A 14,325-nucleotide genomic window follows, 5' to 3' on the forward strand; every position below is an offset into this window, starting at 1 on the left:
CTGGATAAGAACTTGATTGGATTTCTGATAGTCACTCCACCCTTGGGATACTAATGTATGTGGCGTCATCTGCACACTAGTGAAGTAAAGCTCAGGACAACAAATTAATCAATAGTCATTCCTTATCTGGACTGTCACCCCTTTGAACAGTGGTCATGACTTATGATCTTCGTGAAGATGCAGACTTAACGCAAGGGCGAAAGGCAGAGCCCGAACTTAGATGGCAAAAATGGTAAAGCCAGACTGTGAATTTGAGAAGACATTGATGGCCTTACCAGACAAGAGCATGAAAATAAGAATCCTGGACCTATGTTGGATATGACAGATCTCAAAGATTCCGGTCTTGAACCTGTCCATTCGAAAATGTGTGTTCAAAGTCTTAAAATTGGGCTAAAATGATTTAACTGGCCTCTGTACTAAGCAGAGGTTAAAATAAAACACCAATACTATTTGGTCTGCAGTGACTGATGCCCACTCATACTAATCATAGCTACCTGTAGAGCTCTCTGTTTTACTTAAAGATGGCGGTGCTGACAGCTTGAAAGCCGAACCTTCAAAATCTGCTCCAAGCGCCTTGATAAACCATGTGGAGGCTAAACCGGTCCAAGAGAAGCCACAGCTGCAACATATGACCCGAGGGCTGCAGCATTTGCAATAGTAGTGGTCTTCAACAATTGTGCTAGTGGTCTTCAACAATTGTGCTATGGGAGCATCCATCTTGGGTGGGAATTCCCATGAATCTATGTTTACACTACGAAAAGAGTATTCAATTTGCATGAAGGCTAAAACATGTGTCCAGGTTTTTCCCACACTTCAGTAGCGAGTCCCCTAAATGGGATTAAGGAAAGGAAAAACTATCTTCTTCCTTAAAAATTCATATTGTCTGACACATTCAACTCTTCACTGTCTTGAATGTTGAAATTGTCTTGAATGTTGAGATTGAGAGATTGCTGCACCGCGCTAAAATATCCACACCCTGCTGCCCAGGCGAACCCTCCACGGAGTATTTGTAATTGTCAATGTACAAAGCCACCGCTGCCTTGCCCACCTCCTCCTGAGAGAACACAGTCTGAATCCCTACAAGAATGGACTAACGTCGGACTGATGTTTGAGTCATAGGTCGGGAGGCAGATCGTAGAATCCTCTCTAAAGAGTAATATACCTTAAAGAGTAGGATACCTTAACGAGGTTCTGGACTGTCCTCGCTAGACTTCAGGTCCCCAACCAACTCATCAAGTGGAATAGTCACAGGGCCAAAGAACCCCTGACTGAGATAACTCAAATGAACATACTCAATCGCTGAGGTTTCAGCAGATGTAGAAGGGATGTTTTCTTTGCATACCCCTTTAAAACTTGTGACAAGACTTGAGAGTTCAATAACAGACTGGACCAAAGATTTAGCCCAGGACAATTTTGCTAGATTAGTGGCCCCCTTGCAGGTATGTGGGGAACTCTGCGCTCAGACTTGCATGCTGCGGAAAAAGGCATTAGCAGCTGATATACCTAAGATTTTTTTTGTTTATTGTTTATATGGGGCATATTCAATTTGGCACAAGGCACACAATGTGTCTCCAGAACAGTCCGTTATTGCGTCAGTTTTTACAAAAATTTCGGCAACGTTTTTCCTCGGGTCCCATAGCGGTGATCAGAAAACTTTGCGAAAATTTCTTACCCCAATAGCTGGCAATAGGTGCATCTGAACATCGAGACGATGTTCAGCTGCACCTTGTGCCAAATCGAATCTGCCCCAATCTATTTTTATTAAGGAAAAAACATGGAAAACCAAAATCAACATAACAGTGTTAACGTAAGATATCAAGAATTATGCATCATGAATTTAGCATACATAAGTTATATTAAGTCACTTGTAAATACAGAAGGTCAAATTAAGAATATAAAGATTCTGATAACAGCAGTGTCAGAAAATGAGGAATCTCAACAGTAACATTCAAAGAACAAAATACTTCCACTGAATTAAAGAGATCCTATATTCCTTATTAAATCAACGTACTTCTAAATACAAAAAAAAAAAAGTTACATGAAAAAGGGGACAGGTGGAAGCATAAGGAAAAGGGAGTCTCGGGTAAGGAACAAGCCTTCAATGAATTTCACAGAACAGGTTGACGGTGTTGAAAATGAATACAGGCATATGGACATTTACCAAATTATATCCAATAAATTGCCTTTATGAGGTTAAAGTAATATATATCTCTGCATCTTGGAACCTCAGCCAATTAATCCAAATGGCACAATAATTCAATAATTGTCAAACCTGTCAGGATGAAAAGTCATCCATATTTCTGTTGCTCAAGTCTTCCAAACCACTCCTTTAGCGTAGGAGTATTGTACTATATCTCTCTGCGTGTCATTTTGTTAATTGTTTTACATCTTAAAGCATTGCAGATCCTATGGATCAGTCTCAATGCCTTTGGGCACTGACAATGTCATTTTGTACCTAAAGACCAGTAAAGTTTAATAGCCAGAAGCTAGGATTTTCTGGAACTTCACTTTGGGTAATTTTTTTTTTTATATGGCAATTACCCAATCCCAAAAAAGCCAAATAATTGGGCACTCCCAAACATGTTAAGGGACTCCCAATAGCTAGATTACATCTTCCAACAGATTGTAGTAGTCACTGGGGACATTTTAGCAAGGAGACTAGGCCACCAGTACATAGAGGTAATTTTACTTTACATTTTGAACACTTCTGAAATGCAACAGACAACTTTGCTCAAAATTCAACTGTGGAATTATTCTTTATCAGACAAGGAGACAAAAATGAAAATTGCAGTACACAAAAGGAAAGTGATTCTGCAAAGACAGGCACAACTCCTGCAAGAGAGTGGAGGCAGAACTCACATCAAAACCTCTCGTGACTACTTCCCTTAGAGCTATAGAGGAGCAGGAGCTGCAGATACCTGTGTCGGGCACTTATCTCAGTGAGGAAAGTGCTCAGGACAGATATAAAGGAGGAGCTGCAAGTACCTGCGTCTGATGGGCTTTTGTCTGAAAGAGGAGCTAAAGCTGGGTACACACTACAGAAATTTCAACCAACTTTTTATGCCGAGCGATTTTACATGCGATCGATGGTCCGATCGCTCGGTCCATGGACAGCATACACACTAGCCTTGTTTAGGACGATAAAGGGAAGAGCGGACGTCCCTTTAGCGACTTTTTACAGCCATGTTGTCGTGAGTAATTTTATACTCACTGTTGTGGATCGGTCGGAAGTTTATACACACTACATAACGGAAACGAGATTGGAACGAAAAATTTAAACGGTACGACCAACCAAATGAGGCGACAATCGTCCATTTGGGCAGACTTTCGACCATCGTGTCACTGTACACACTGACCCAACTTTTGAACAAGCGGTCGTATGTCGGCTGATTTAGCCGATTATTGGATGAAAACCGTGTAGTGTGTACCTAGCTTAAGCCGTATGAGCTTTAGTCAGATAAACCCTGAGGTAATTTTGACCACTAAAAAAATAGAACAGACTCGCTGGCACATTGGCAGTGATGTTTTAAATAAATACAATTCTTGCTGCCAGAGGCAGCCCTCAAGAAAAGCACTCTACACTAGTGGGCTCTTAGAAAAAAATGAAGTTCCCTACAGGGAACATAGGAAAGTGGAGGAGTTTCAACCTAGTGAAGAAAATCTCCTGCCTGGAGATTATTAGAAGAAGAGACTTAAAGAGAATTAAAGTGCAGATAGTGGACAAAAAATAACCCAAAAACAACACACTTCTGAATACAACGGATATCAAGCATATAGAAAGTGAGGGTTTTCATATAAGTGTGGTTGATACGTTAACATCCCAGCTTGGTCAGGTATAAAACCTGCTGAACTGCCCTGGTTCCCTATAACTAGGCTAGCATGGCAGCAAGAGAGCCTCAGCACCTATAAATCAGAGTCATTGTTTGGGTACATTTGACAGGAGCCGCTGTGACAAACACCTTAATCTACTAATGTTTCACAAGCAACAGTTTTCCTCAATCAGCAAAGGACAACAGTGGGCAGAAGCATATTCAAGGTCCAGATATGTCAATGAATTCAACTTGTAGTGTAAAACAGGTAAACTGCAGATGAATTAACTGCGAATTTCAGCATCTGGCGTGAGTAGCCAGTTTCATCAAAAACTGGCCTGACGAGAAATCGACAGCAGGAAATCATGCAATTGGGTTGGTATGCAACCCTGAAAATGCATGCTGCCAACTCAAGTGGTACAAAGAGCAGAGATAATGACTACTCAGCAGTGGAGATTGACATGGTCAAATGAATCATTTTTCACCATTATCTACAAACTGCCAAGTGCACGTATAGCACAAACTTAAAGTCTTGAAGGGTCCTGGTGGTACCATGATGTTGCAGGGCACAATTTTCTGGCGCTCTTTGGGAGTAGTCCCATATAATTAATGATTAGCAGTCAACTTGCCTTCTGAATAATCTTCGCCCCATGTTGCAGCAGTTCTTTCCCGACAGCATCGGTGTCTACCAGGATTACATTGCCCACATCCAGAGCATGTGCAGTCACAGAAAGGTTTGATGAGCAGGACACTGATTTTATACATATGCCATTGCCTTATCAGTCAGCAGACCTCAAACAAATCAAGCCTTTATAGACTATTTTGGTGCAGTAGCAGATAGTCTTCCACCATGATCCACCGGACATCAGATGAGCAACTTGAGTGGAAGAATGGTGCACAATTCCAGACATTGTTAGAAGGAATCAACGGAAACATTCAGAATTCTAAAATGCCCTTTTCATTGCACCTTCAAATACTCCAAAAATGGGACTAAACAAAACTTCTGCACCCAGCTTGAATCCATTGTTTTAATCTTGAAGCACTTTCTAAATGTGCATAACCAGGATAGGAGCCTCTACCCTTGAATTTAAGGATACTAGAAATATCCTTTTTTAAACACTGGTCTCCAAGTTTTAATCTAGCGTTCAAGATGTTCAACAGGCATCCTGATGACCCGCTCTCAGCGACAGAAGCTCCCTCCAGAACTCCACACCTGTTCTGTCTACTCCACTGTTTTTACTCCTGAACAAACACTGCCAGTTGCAGTGTGCAAGATTGAAGGGAGCAGCATAATAGCACCAATACAAATTCAATCAGTTTTCCCATGTTACACTGTTGCAAAATATTGCACTTCTTCAGTGATCTAGCCTGCTTTGAGAAAGTAGTTTAATATACGCAGGATTGCAGGAGGGAAAAAGAAAAGAATCCCACACGTGTCACTTGGCTACAATATGCACAGAAAACATGATCGTGAAAGATTTTCATTCATATGAGCACACTCGGACAACTCCAACTCCTGTACAGGTTTTTTTAATGCCCAGTCCTGAATGTCTTATGTGCTGGTTTGTTTGCAACATTTAAGAATCACACAAATAAAACAAAAACACCAAACACATCTTACTGCCAACATCTCATGCTCTTGTTACTTTCAAATCTTACCACAAATAGATAGGTGGACAGTTTAAATTAAATGACATTGGAAGCATTTTGCACAATTTAGGGTTGGTCCATAGACTAACACTGATTCAAGTTACGTAGAATGACATGAAACATTGTGGTTAACAAACACCATAGTGTAAGGCTTTTGATAAAACAATCGCTAAATACTGTAAATATAGTTGGACAAAATGGCAACTATAAATTCTACTGGAAAAATACATTGGAAATTTATCTTACAGATGTATTTGACTATATTACTGTATTAGGAACAAGTCTTGTTCCACTGCAGAATATGAAACTATATAAAAAGAAAATTAATGTACCTTTCCATACTTGCTGAAGAGGTTCTTTAAGTCTGTTGCTCTTGTGGTAGACGAAAGCCCACTTACCCACAGATTTTTACCAATGTTGGCATCTATTTGCCCTAATAAACAAAGTTAGGAGTCACTATTGGTACATTCACAAATTTATTAAACATTAAAATCTAAGGTAGCAATGTTTACCAATAATCATTAAAACACCAAATACTTGTTAATTCACAGCCCAAGGGTGAATACATATAAAAATAAAACCAGAACGCAGTTATCAGAAAGTCATAGGAAAAAAAGCCAAGTGTCTAGAATAGTCAAAGAACATTGCTGCAAATACTTGTACAAATAATAGTGTTTATACAAAGTTACTCATATAGAAGAGTATCAGAAATGACACCAATTCCTAGTATGTTACTATACTAATCAGAGAACAAACAAGAAGTTTGTTCAGAAGATGGTGCACTAAAAACTCCCTTATGTTCTCAATTAAATATGTTTATTGATGAGATGTCTTATTCTTAAGAATATTTTTCTTTAATTTCATTCAGTTAACATAAATGAATAAAAAAGTAAAGCTTATGGTTGCACCCCATGGGTAATTAAAAGGAGAAATAACTTTTTAGAAATTGAGACCCAAGGGTACATTTAATGTTAACATAAAGCTATGACTATAACATAGCTACAGTCAACACGCTCATAGAGTTGCTCTGCATTCCTGAGACAGTAAGCTGTGATGTAGAAGGAAATCCCCTGGGTGTGGTCATAACAGATGACAAAGTCAGCAAATGGTATTTAAATAGAATATATGCTAATCTCACCACATATATACATATATATTTTTTTTCTGACCGGTCCAAAAAACCAGAACCACAAACTAAACTGCTTTTGAACTGTTTGCGACAATGCTTCACATAAAGTATACTTTGTTATTCTACATACCTTTTTCATCTTTTGAGATGCTTTTATCAGTTTCTTCCTCAGCCAAACTAAATAAAAAGCGCATGTTAGTGAACAATTAAATGGCATTCTTACAGGTTTTCAATACCTACCGTTTCGCAATTGTCCAAATGTTTGGAAGAAATGACATGCAAAGTATATTCATTGTATTTGATAACTAGGTTTGAATCTAAATCAAAACACGAATAGACATAAAAATAAAGTTAAAAAAAAACCTAGCAAGAGTTACTACAGAAAAGATTGCCAAAGAAAACCATATTGTAACCATAGCTTTAAACACCTCTCTAAAAATACGAAAGGAAAAATATATCTTGTCGAATACTTAGAAAACAACAAACCTCATTTTCTGATCATCCTCTTTTGCAGAGGACTCTCTAGTGGCTGAAGTTTCTTCCTCTGTGCCTTCATTTTTATTTGATGCTTCTTCGCCATCAAATGCTTTATCTTCGCATTCCAAGTTTTCACCAAGATCTGGCTGCTTTGGGCTACTCTGACCACTTGCTTTATCTAGATCTACCATTTCAAAGTCTGTGTCCTTGTTTTCGTTCTGTTCTTTAGACTCCCTATCACCTAAAGATTTATTGTCTTCAGCTTCACATTCTTGATTAGATTCACCATCTAAATCTAACGTGCTGTCTGCAGATTCGATTGTCACAAAAACCTCTTCCTCATCCTTGGTCTTTTCTGATTCAACACAACTGTCATCTTGATTAACTGACTCCTCCACTTCTGGAGCCTCTTCTTTGAGCTGTTCAGATTTATCACTTTCCCCCAATATGTCGAGTACTTTCTCATTTTCTATAGATTTAATAGGAATAGAACGGCAAAATTTAATTACCAGGGAAAAAACAAATCACAAAAACGTGGAACTGGCATGGCTGCCAAATTAGAAAATTACACAGAGATTGGAAAGTTGTGCTAAGCAATATGAATATATTGAGCTGAAAGCATGTAAGATTAAACAATGAATGCCGGCAAAACTAAAAACGCTGCAAATAAAACACGGCAATCACTTAAGCTTCAAGGTGTCTTGAATTAAGGCTGACTTGATCTTATGTAGATGTTCTGTCTTCTTGTAGACTTCAAATTGTCCATGAATTTATTGTGGTATTTTATTGAGACGTGCCGTTCCAATTTCTGAGAAATCCATTAAAAGAATTAAGTAATCTTCCAGTGATCCATAATGCAAGAAACGCAACGCATTAAACCATGTTCCAAAGAAAAAGCATGATGGTCCTTCTCAAGAATAACTCATCTTCTTGCATCTGATGCTTTACTTTCAATGTAATTTTGATGCACCGAGATTAACCAAACGCCTGTTCTCTATCGCCAGATCTATGAAATTCAAGTTTCTTTTAACTATATAAGTTTTCAAGCACACAAGATAAATTGCACAGATCTGGCAATCTACTTTTCCAATCTCTGTGGCCCATGCCTCAAATTAATTGGGCACAAAAAAAAAATATTTAAACACCACAACTAAAGGTGATATCTTTATTTTAATTTAGACCATACCTTGTTCCAGAATAGTTTCTTCATTTTCCTGAGAGAAGAAAAAAAAAAAAAAATAAGTTTTAGTGGAACACACACAATTAACTACTGTAAAACATAGCAATGATGAAAAAAAAGTAACTAATCTCTGAGAAATCACTCCCCAAACAATACCCAGACTTTCAACCTCTAGGTATAACTGTAAACCCATGGCATTCTCAAAATTGTTCCTTCATTCCAACAGAAGCTTTCTTTCCAGATACACTGACCTATATAGCATGTGTGCACGTTCCATGTAAAACCATTTAACAGTCTGCACTCAACCATCAAACACAGCTAAAGACCTCTGCTTCCACCTTTATTTTGTTTCCAGACTCTTAAGCATAAAATACCTGAGACACTGACTAGCAAATGATTGCAAACCAATCTGTGTATTGCATACACAGACTGATTCACCCTCACCTGCAGCGGCACATGCTGCAGTGTGGTTTATAGTGATAAATGCCCAACAGCCCATGAAACCTACAGATTTATTTTGGTCATTCTCACACTATGGGATTATAGGTTATTTCATCACTATTTTTCCAGAGACAATCTGCCCTCCCCTGCATGGTTATAGTAACAATACTCCTGCCTAGATGTTCCATTACAGTTAGCCCAGCAGGTTTGATATGACACCACCCACACCAAACCTCAATACATGATGCAAAATAGCAAGAAAGAGGGATGCACACAGAATAGGGTGACTTTATTCTTATAAACAGGTGCACAGTTGTAAGAAGCCATAGCAATAGAATCTGTCCAACCCATACATATTTACACTAATATTTTAAGGGTCACCTGCTGATGGACAAAACACACATCTATACTTATATTACCTGACTATCGCCTGAATCCTCCTCCAGACCATTATCTTCTGCTCCTTCTTCTTGCTTTCGAACTATTTAAGAAAAAAAAAAGGCTTAAACAAAATAACTCATTTTTTTCTGGGGGGGGGGGGGTTGTTTCGCAAAAGATGGGCAAACGATTATAATTTGCTTCATTCAATCTTCATCGCTAATGTGGCCAGCAGCATCCATGCAGGCTAGTAGCCGCACAATGCCCAAGGAGTAGGCTTAGGAGGTACCGTTTCAGTGCCTCATCCTGCCGCTCTCCAGGTGGGTCCTGAACACTGACTTCACAGGTAATTGAGAGACCATATGCCATCAAGACAGACAGCACACTGAAGGTGGTTCAGGGAAGTAAATAGTTGCAATCTGTTAACCAAAACCAGGCTTTGTGCAAAGTTGTGGTGCCAGCAGTGTCAGAGAGGTGCATCAGATGGGGACTGTTTAATATAATTCAGAAAAAACAACAAACTTTTGCAGCGCTGCACACTAATGTACAAAACAAAATATGAAATCAGCTCCTGGTCACTATATAATCAAATATATTGTTTAATCAATAATGCATATAAAAACATAATACAATATAATTAATACATAAATAAAGGAACTCAACCAAGAGAATCATAAATATACTAAAAAAATGAATATATAAAAAAACAATACCAAATAATAAAAGCAATGGATAGATACAGAACACGCTGTAAGATGATAGGATAATTTTGGGTATGAAACAACTCCAGTATTTCCACTAAGCTTCTTCCTCCAATACCATTGATTTGATATTCATATGAGGGCTCACAATATATATTTTATGCTCCATGTACAATGACGGGTATGGAGTTTTAGGCAAGGTTAGTTATATCGATCCTCCGATCTTAGATATATTTCAAATGTGCTGCTCAGTAAATAAATGGATAAATATCAGTCTAATAAAACCATATATCTTGCACACAAATAAAAATGTGCATAGATCCGAAATTGTCAGCACCGTCACTCTCCGTTTAGATCTTGATATGACACGCAGTAAATAGAATCACACTGTCCATGTTATAGCAGACTTTCAACAGCACTCACCAGTCCGGTTAATATATTACCCAAATTATAAAATTCCTTCCTGGCCAGCGGTTACATCCGAATGATGTAGCAGCCGGCAAGGAAGGAATTACATACCTGATCCAGACCTTTTGCGACCATTTATTACCTCTTCCAATTTTGGACAATATATTAACCGGACAGGTGAGCGCTGTTGAAAGTCAGATTGCTTTCGAGAGAGCGCCATTATCAAAGGTGAAGTGTGTATTTTTGATATAATTCAGGAATTTCAAGCAAGACAATAGAAAACAAAGAAGTTTGGCACTTTTATATGTAAAATATATACTTTGGAACTGCACTTTACACGATTGAATTTTGAGGCTTAATACTCATTCACATTATATTTGCACTTTATATGTTTGAGATACTTAACATTTTTGTGTTTTTATTTTCTCTTTTGATATGTCTCTTTACCGCCATCTCCACCCTATTGCTGTAGTGTTCATCCGCTAAGTTTGATAAAGGGAGCAATTCCAAAGTTAAACCTGGAGAAGAGCTTTCTGCTACATCCTATAAGTGTTCAAAATGTAACTCAAAATTACGTCACAGTTTATCGGTCACTAATGCCTTATGGACAGCTTACAAAGCTGAGTGTCAAGTGCCCAGCACATCAGGATTCCCCCAAAGGATCTAAGAGAAGACTGGATTTTTCTATTTGTGCTAAATTCTTTTCTCTGAATCTGTTTTTAACATGCTCACAAGATAAACTACTTCAGCTCTAGATTGATTTGTACAAAGAAAATTTGTTGGAAGTCTGTTTGTGAAAAGATAATTTGGTTAAAACATTGCTAAAATTTGTTGCATGTATGGGTACTGCAAATTTTAAGATAAACTTAAAAACTGGACAGTGCGCCACAAAACTAAGGCCCATATCACATATATTGGAATAGGTCATGATCCATGTTTAAAGCAGCTAATTTTGCACACAAACCTCTTCCACTTCGCTTTGGAGTCTTTTTGCTTGGAGTATCTGGTGTTACTTCTATCTCATCTGGATTTCCACCTTCTTCCTCAATAGCCTTTAAAATAAATTACAATTTGAAAAATTAGAGAACCACAACAAAAAAAATGTTTATAGAAAAAATTCTATAAAACCTAACAGAAGGAAAAACTACAAACAAAATACAACATGCTAGGATTGTAAAAACACAAACACACTATAAACATTAAGTATTATTATTATCATCGTTTATTTGTTAGGCTCCACAAGGTATCCGCAGCGCCGTACATGGTACAAACAGTAGACTATACAAGGTAGAACAATACAGAACAATAAACACAAAGTACCAGAACTTCAGAAACTCCATGCAGGCAAATACTGTAAAGACGGAGCGGAAGAACAGGTGTGGAGACAGGAGGGGAGAGGGGCCCTGCTCATACGAGCTTACATCCTAAGGGAGGGTAGACAAAATCAGGCACAAGAGGGAGCCAGTGAAGCAAAGGGGAGAGTAAAAAGGAGCCAGGGGAGAAACAGAAGGGTGAGAGGTTAAGTGGATGGTTGGTAGGCCTTAAGGAACAGGTGAGTTTTAAGAGCCCGCTTGAAGGAGCACAGATTGGGTGAGAGACGGATGGAGCGAGGGAAGTCGTTCCAGTGAAGGGGGGCAGCTCGGGAGAAGTCTTGTACTCTAGAGTGGGAAGAGGTAATCAGAGTGGAGGAGAGGCGGCGATCATTGGCTGAGCGCAGGGAGCGGGCGGGAGTGTGAATGGAGAGGAGGTTAGAGATATAAGGGGCAGTAGACTGGGAGAGAGCCTTGTAAGTGGTGGTGAGGAGTTTGAAAAGGATTCTGTAGGGGAAGGGGAGCCAGTGTAGGGCAAGACAGAGATGGGAGGCAGAGGAGTGAGAGGAAGATGAGTCTCGCAGCCGCATTTGGTATAGAGCAGAGGGGGGCGAGGTGGGAGCAGGGGAGGCCAGTAAGGAGGAGGTTGCAGTAGTCGAGGCGGGAGATGATGAGAGCACGGATGACAGTTTTGGTGGCATCTTGAGAGAGGAAAGGACGGATGCGGGCAATGTTACGGAGTTGGAGTATACCCAAATCATTAACTATTTTGGAGTTTTTCCATGTGCTTTTTCTTTAGTTTGTATCATTTTTTCTAATTCCAAAAAGGAATGAAGGCAGCCTAATGCTGACTACACCAGACAAAATCCAACTGGTCTAGATCAGAGGAGCTCAAACCCAGTTATCAAGAGCTATCAACAGGTCATGTTTTCAGGATTTCTGTCTGTACAAACAAGTGGGATAATTATACTGACCCAAACAAGTAGATTAACATTGTGCATGATTAAAGAAATCCTGAAAACATGAACTATTGGTAGCTCTTGAGGACTGAGTTTGGGCATTCCTGGACTAGATTGTTGCAATCTGATTGGATCTATGAAAAATTAGCCTAAGGCTAGTTTCAGTGGCCCCATACAATGAGTACAGACACAGTGTAACCCTCTATTTAAGAGAGAACCAATGGTCTTACACATGTGCCAATAAGGGTCATTTGCTAAACTGTTCTGCATACTGCTGATATAAATACTAGCTAAAGTATACTAATCTAGTATGAAGGTACAGTGTGGTTGGTCAATAGGCCAAATGGTTTCAACCATATACACCGTATGCTCTCTACAAGCATCTGAGCATGGTGGATTAGTGGTTAGCACTACTGGCTGATAGCACTGGGTCATGAATAAGATTCCCGACCATGGCCTTATTGTGTGGAGTTTGTATGTTCTCCCCGTGTCTGTGTGGGTTTCCTTCGGGTGCTATAGTTTCCTCCCACACTTCAAAAACATACTTGTAGGTTAATTGGCAGCTATTAAATTGACCTTAGCCTTGTCTCAGTCTGTGTATGTTTTGGTGATTTAGATTGTAAGCTCTAATGGGGCAGGGACTGATGCAAGTTCTCTGTACAGCACTGCAGAATTAATGGCACTATATAAATAGAAGATGAAACATGTTGCAGCTGTTAATTGCAAAACTCATAAACAAGTACGTGTGTGTGTGTGTGTGTGTGTGTGTGTGTGTGTATATATATGTATATATATATATATATATATATATATATATATATATATATATATATATATATATATATATTATACACACACGAGTGATAAGGTCACACAAACGTGGATATATCTTGGGCTTCATTTCCATAACACTACAAGCACTGAGATTTCTACCAACTCATGCACAAAGAATAGTCCCTAGAGCCTGGCGAAATAGAAGCGTTTGCCTTGTGGGAAACAAAGGGGGGGCGTCATAAATAACAATACCCTGCATTTCACATGCATCCCTACACCTCTTCTGAAGCAGGCACAGTAAACAAGAGTCAATACCTACCACCTCACTCTCCATCCCTAAACGCCCTCCACCCGCTGATCTGCCTCACCTTCTTTAGCCTCTCCATTAGAGCACTCTTGTTCCCGCCGGTATCCAAGTTCCGCCTCTTCAGCTCGGCCTTCAGGTCAATAACACGCAGCTCGCTCAGCTTCTTGGTCTCCGGCTCAGAGTTGGAACCCGCGTCCACGGGAGGCTGACTCTCTGCCATGCTGTCCCGGGAGAAATAGGAAACCTCTGCTAAACAAAACCCTCTCACACGAGCGACGTACGCCACCCGAACAGAGTAAACTACAAAATGGATGCGGCGCCTGCGTAAAGCCCACCATACGGAATAGGCGTAACGAAAGAGGTTGGACTTACTCCGCACGCATGCGCAACAAGAGAAACGCGCGTGAAAGGGAAAGATCTGTTGTTTTAATGATAAAAAATAATACTTCATTATGAGTTACTGGAATCGTAACTGAAACGCAAGTTACCCTTGAAATTGTATTCAGATACAATGTTACAGCAATTTGACAGGGTGTAGGTTATGCATATAAACAAACTGGATTGTACCGATTGATATGATTGCAGAACGAGAATCATTTGTTAAAGCGGTCATGGAAGGTTTTTACAAAAAGTATTGTGTCCCCCTATACATTTTTTAAGTCACCCCTCCGTTCACTTTGACTTGATAGTTTTGTATCTCATTAAGTTTTGTATATCATTTACAATTAGAAAATCATGTATATTAATGGCTTGATTTCTCCTACAATTCCTCTGAGCTCACAAAATCTGTGATGAAGGAGGC

General features: G+C 39.3%; 1 protein-coding gene across 1 annotated transcript in view; it reads right to left on the reverse strand.

The window, feature by feature from the left end:
* LOC142149657 (scaffold attachment factor B2-like) overlaps positions 1 to 13,844 on the reverse strand; it is a 57,719-nt gene extending 43,875 nt beyond the window's left edge. The window contains exons 1-7 of the mRNA XM_075204975.1: positions 13,585 to 13,844; positions 11,138 to 11,225; positions 9,106 to 9,167; positions 8,252 to 8,279; positions 7,075 to 7,534; positions 6,719 to 6,765; positions 5,792 to 5,892 (exon numbers count right to left, since the gene is read on the reverse strand). Of these exons, the coding sequence (XP_075061076.1) occupies positions 5,792 to 5,892; positions 6,719 to 6,765; positions 7,075 to 7,534; positions 8,252 to 8,279; positions 9,106 to 9,167; positions 11,138 to 11,225; positions 13,585 to 13,743 (945 nt within the window). The 5' untranslated portion in view covers positions 13,744 to 13,844. The remainder of the gene's footprint in view (positions 1 to 5,791; positions 5,893 to 6,718; positions 6,766 to 7,074; positions 7,535 to 8,251; positions 8,280 to 9,105; positions 9,168 to 11,137; positions 11,226 to 13,584) is intronic.
* Positions 13,845 to 14,325: the final 481 nt, after the last annotated feature.

This window comes from Mixophyes fleayi, chromosome 1, assembly GCF_038048845.1.
Source record: "Mixophyes fleayi isolate aMixFle1 chromosome 1, aMixFle1.hap1, whole genome shotgun sequence".
In the NCBI taxonomy this organism is placed as follows: Eukaryota; Metazoa; Chordata; class Amphibia; order Anura; family Limnodynastidae; genus Mixophyes; species Mixophyes fleayi.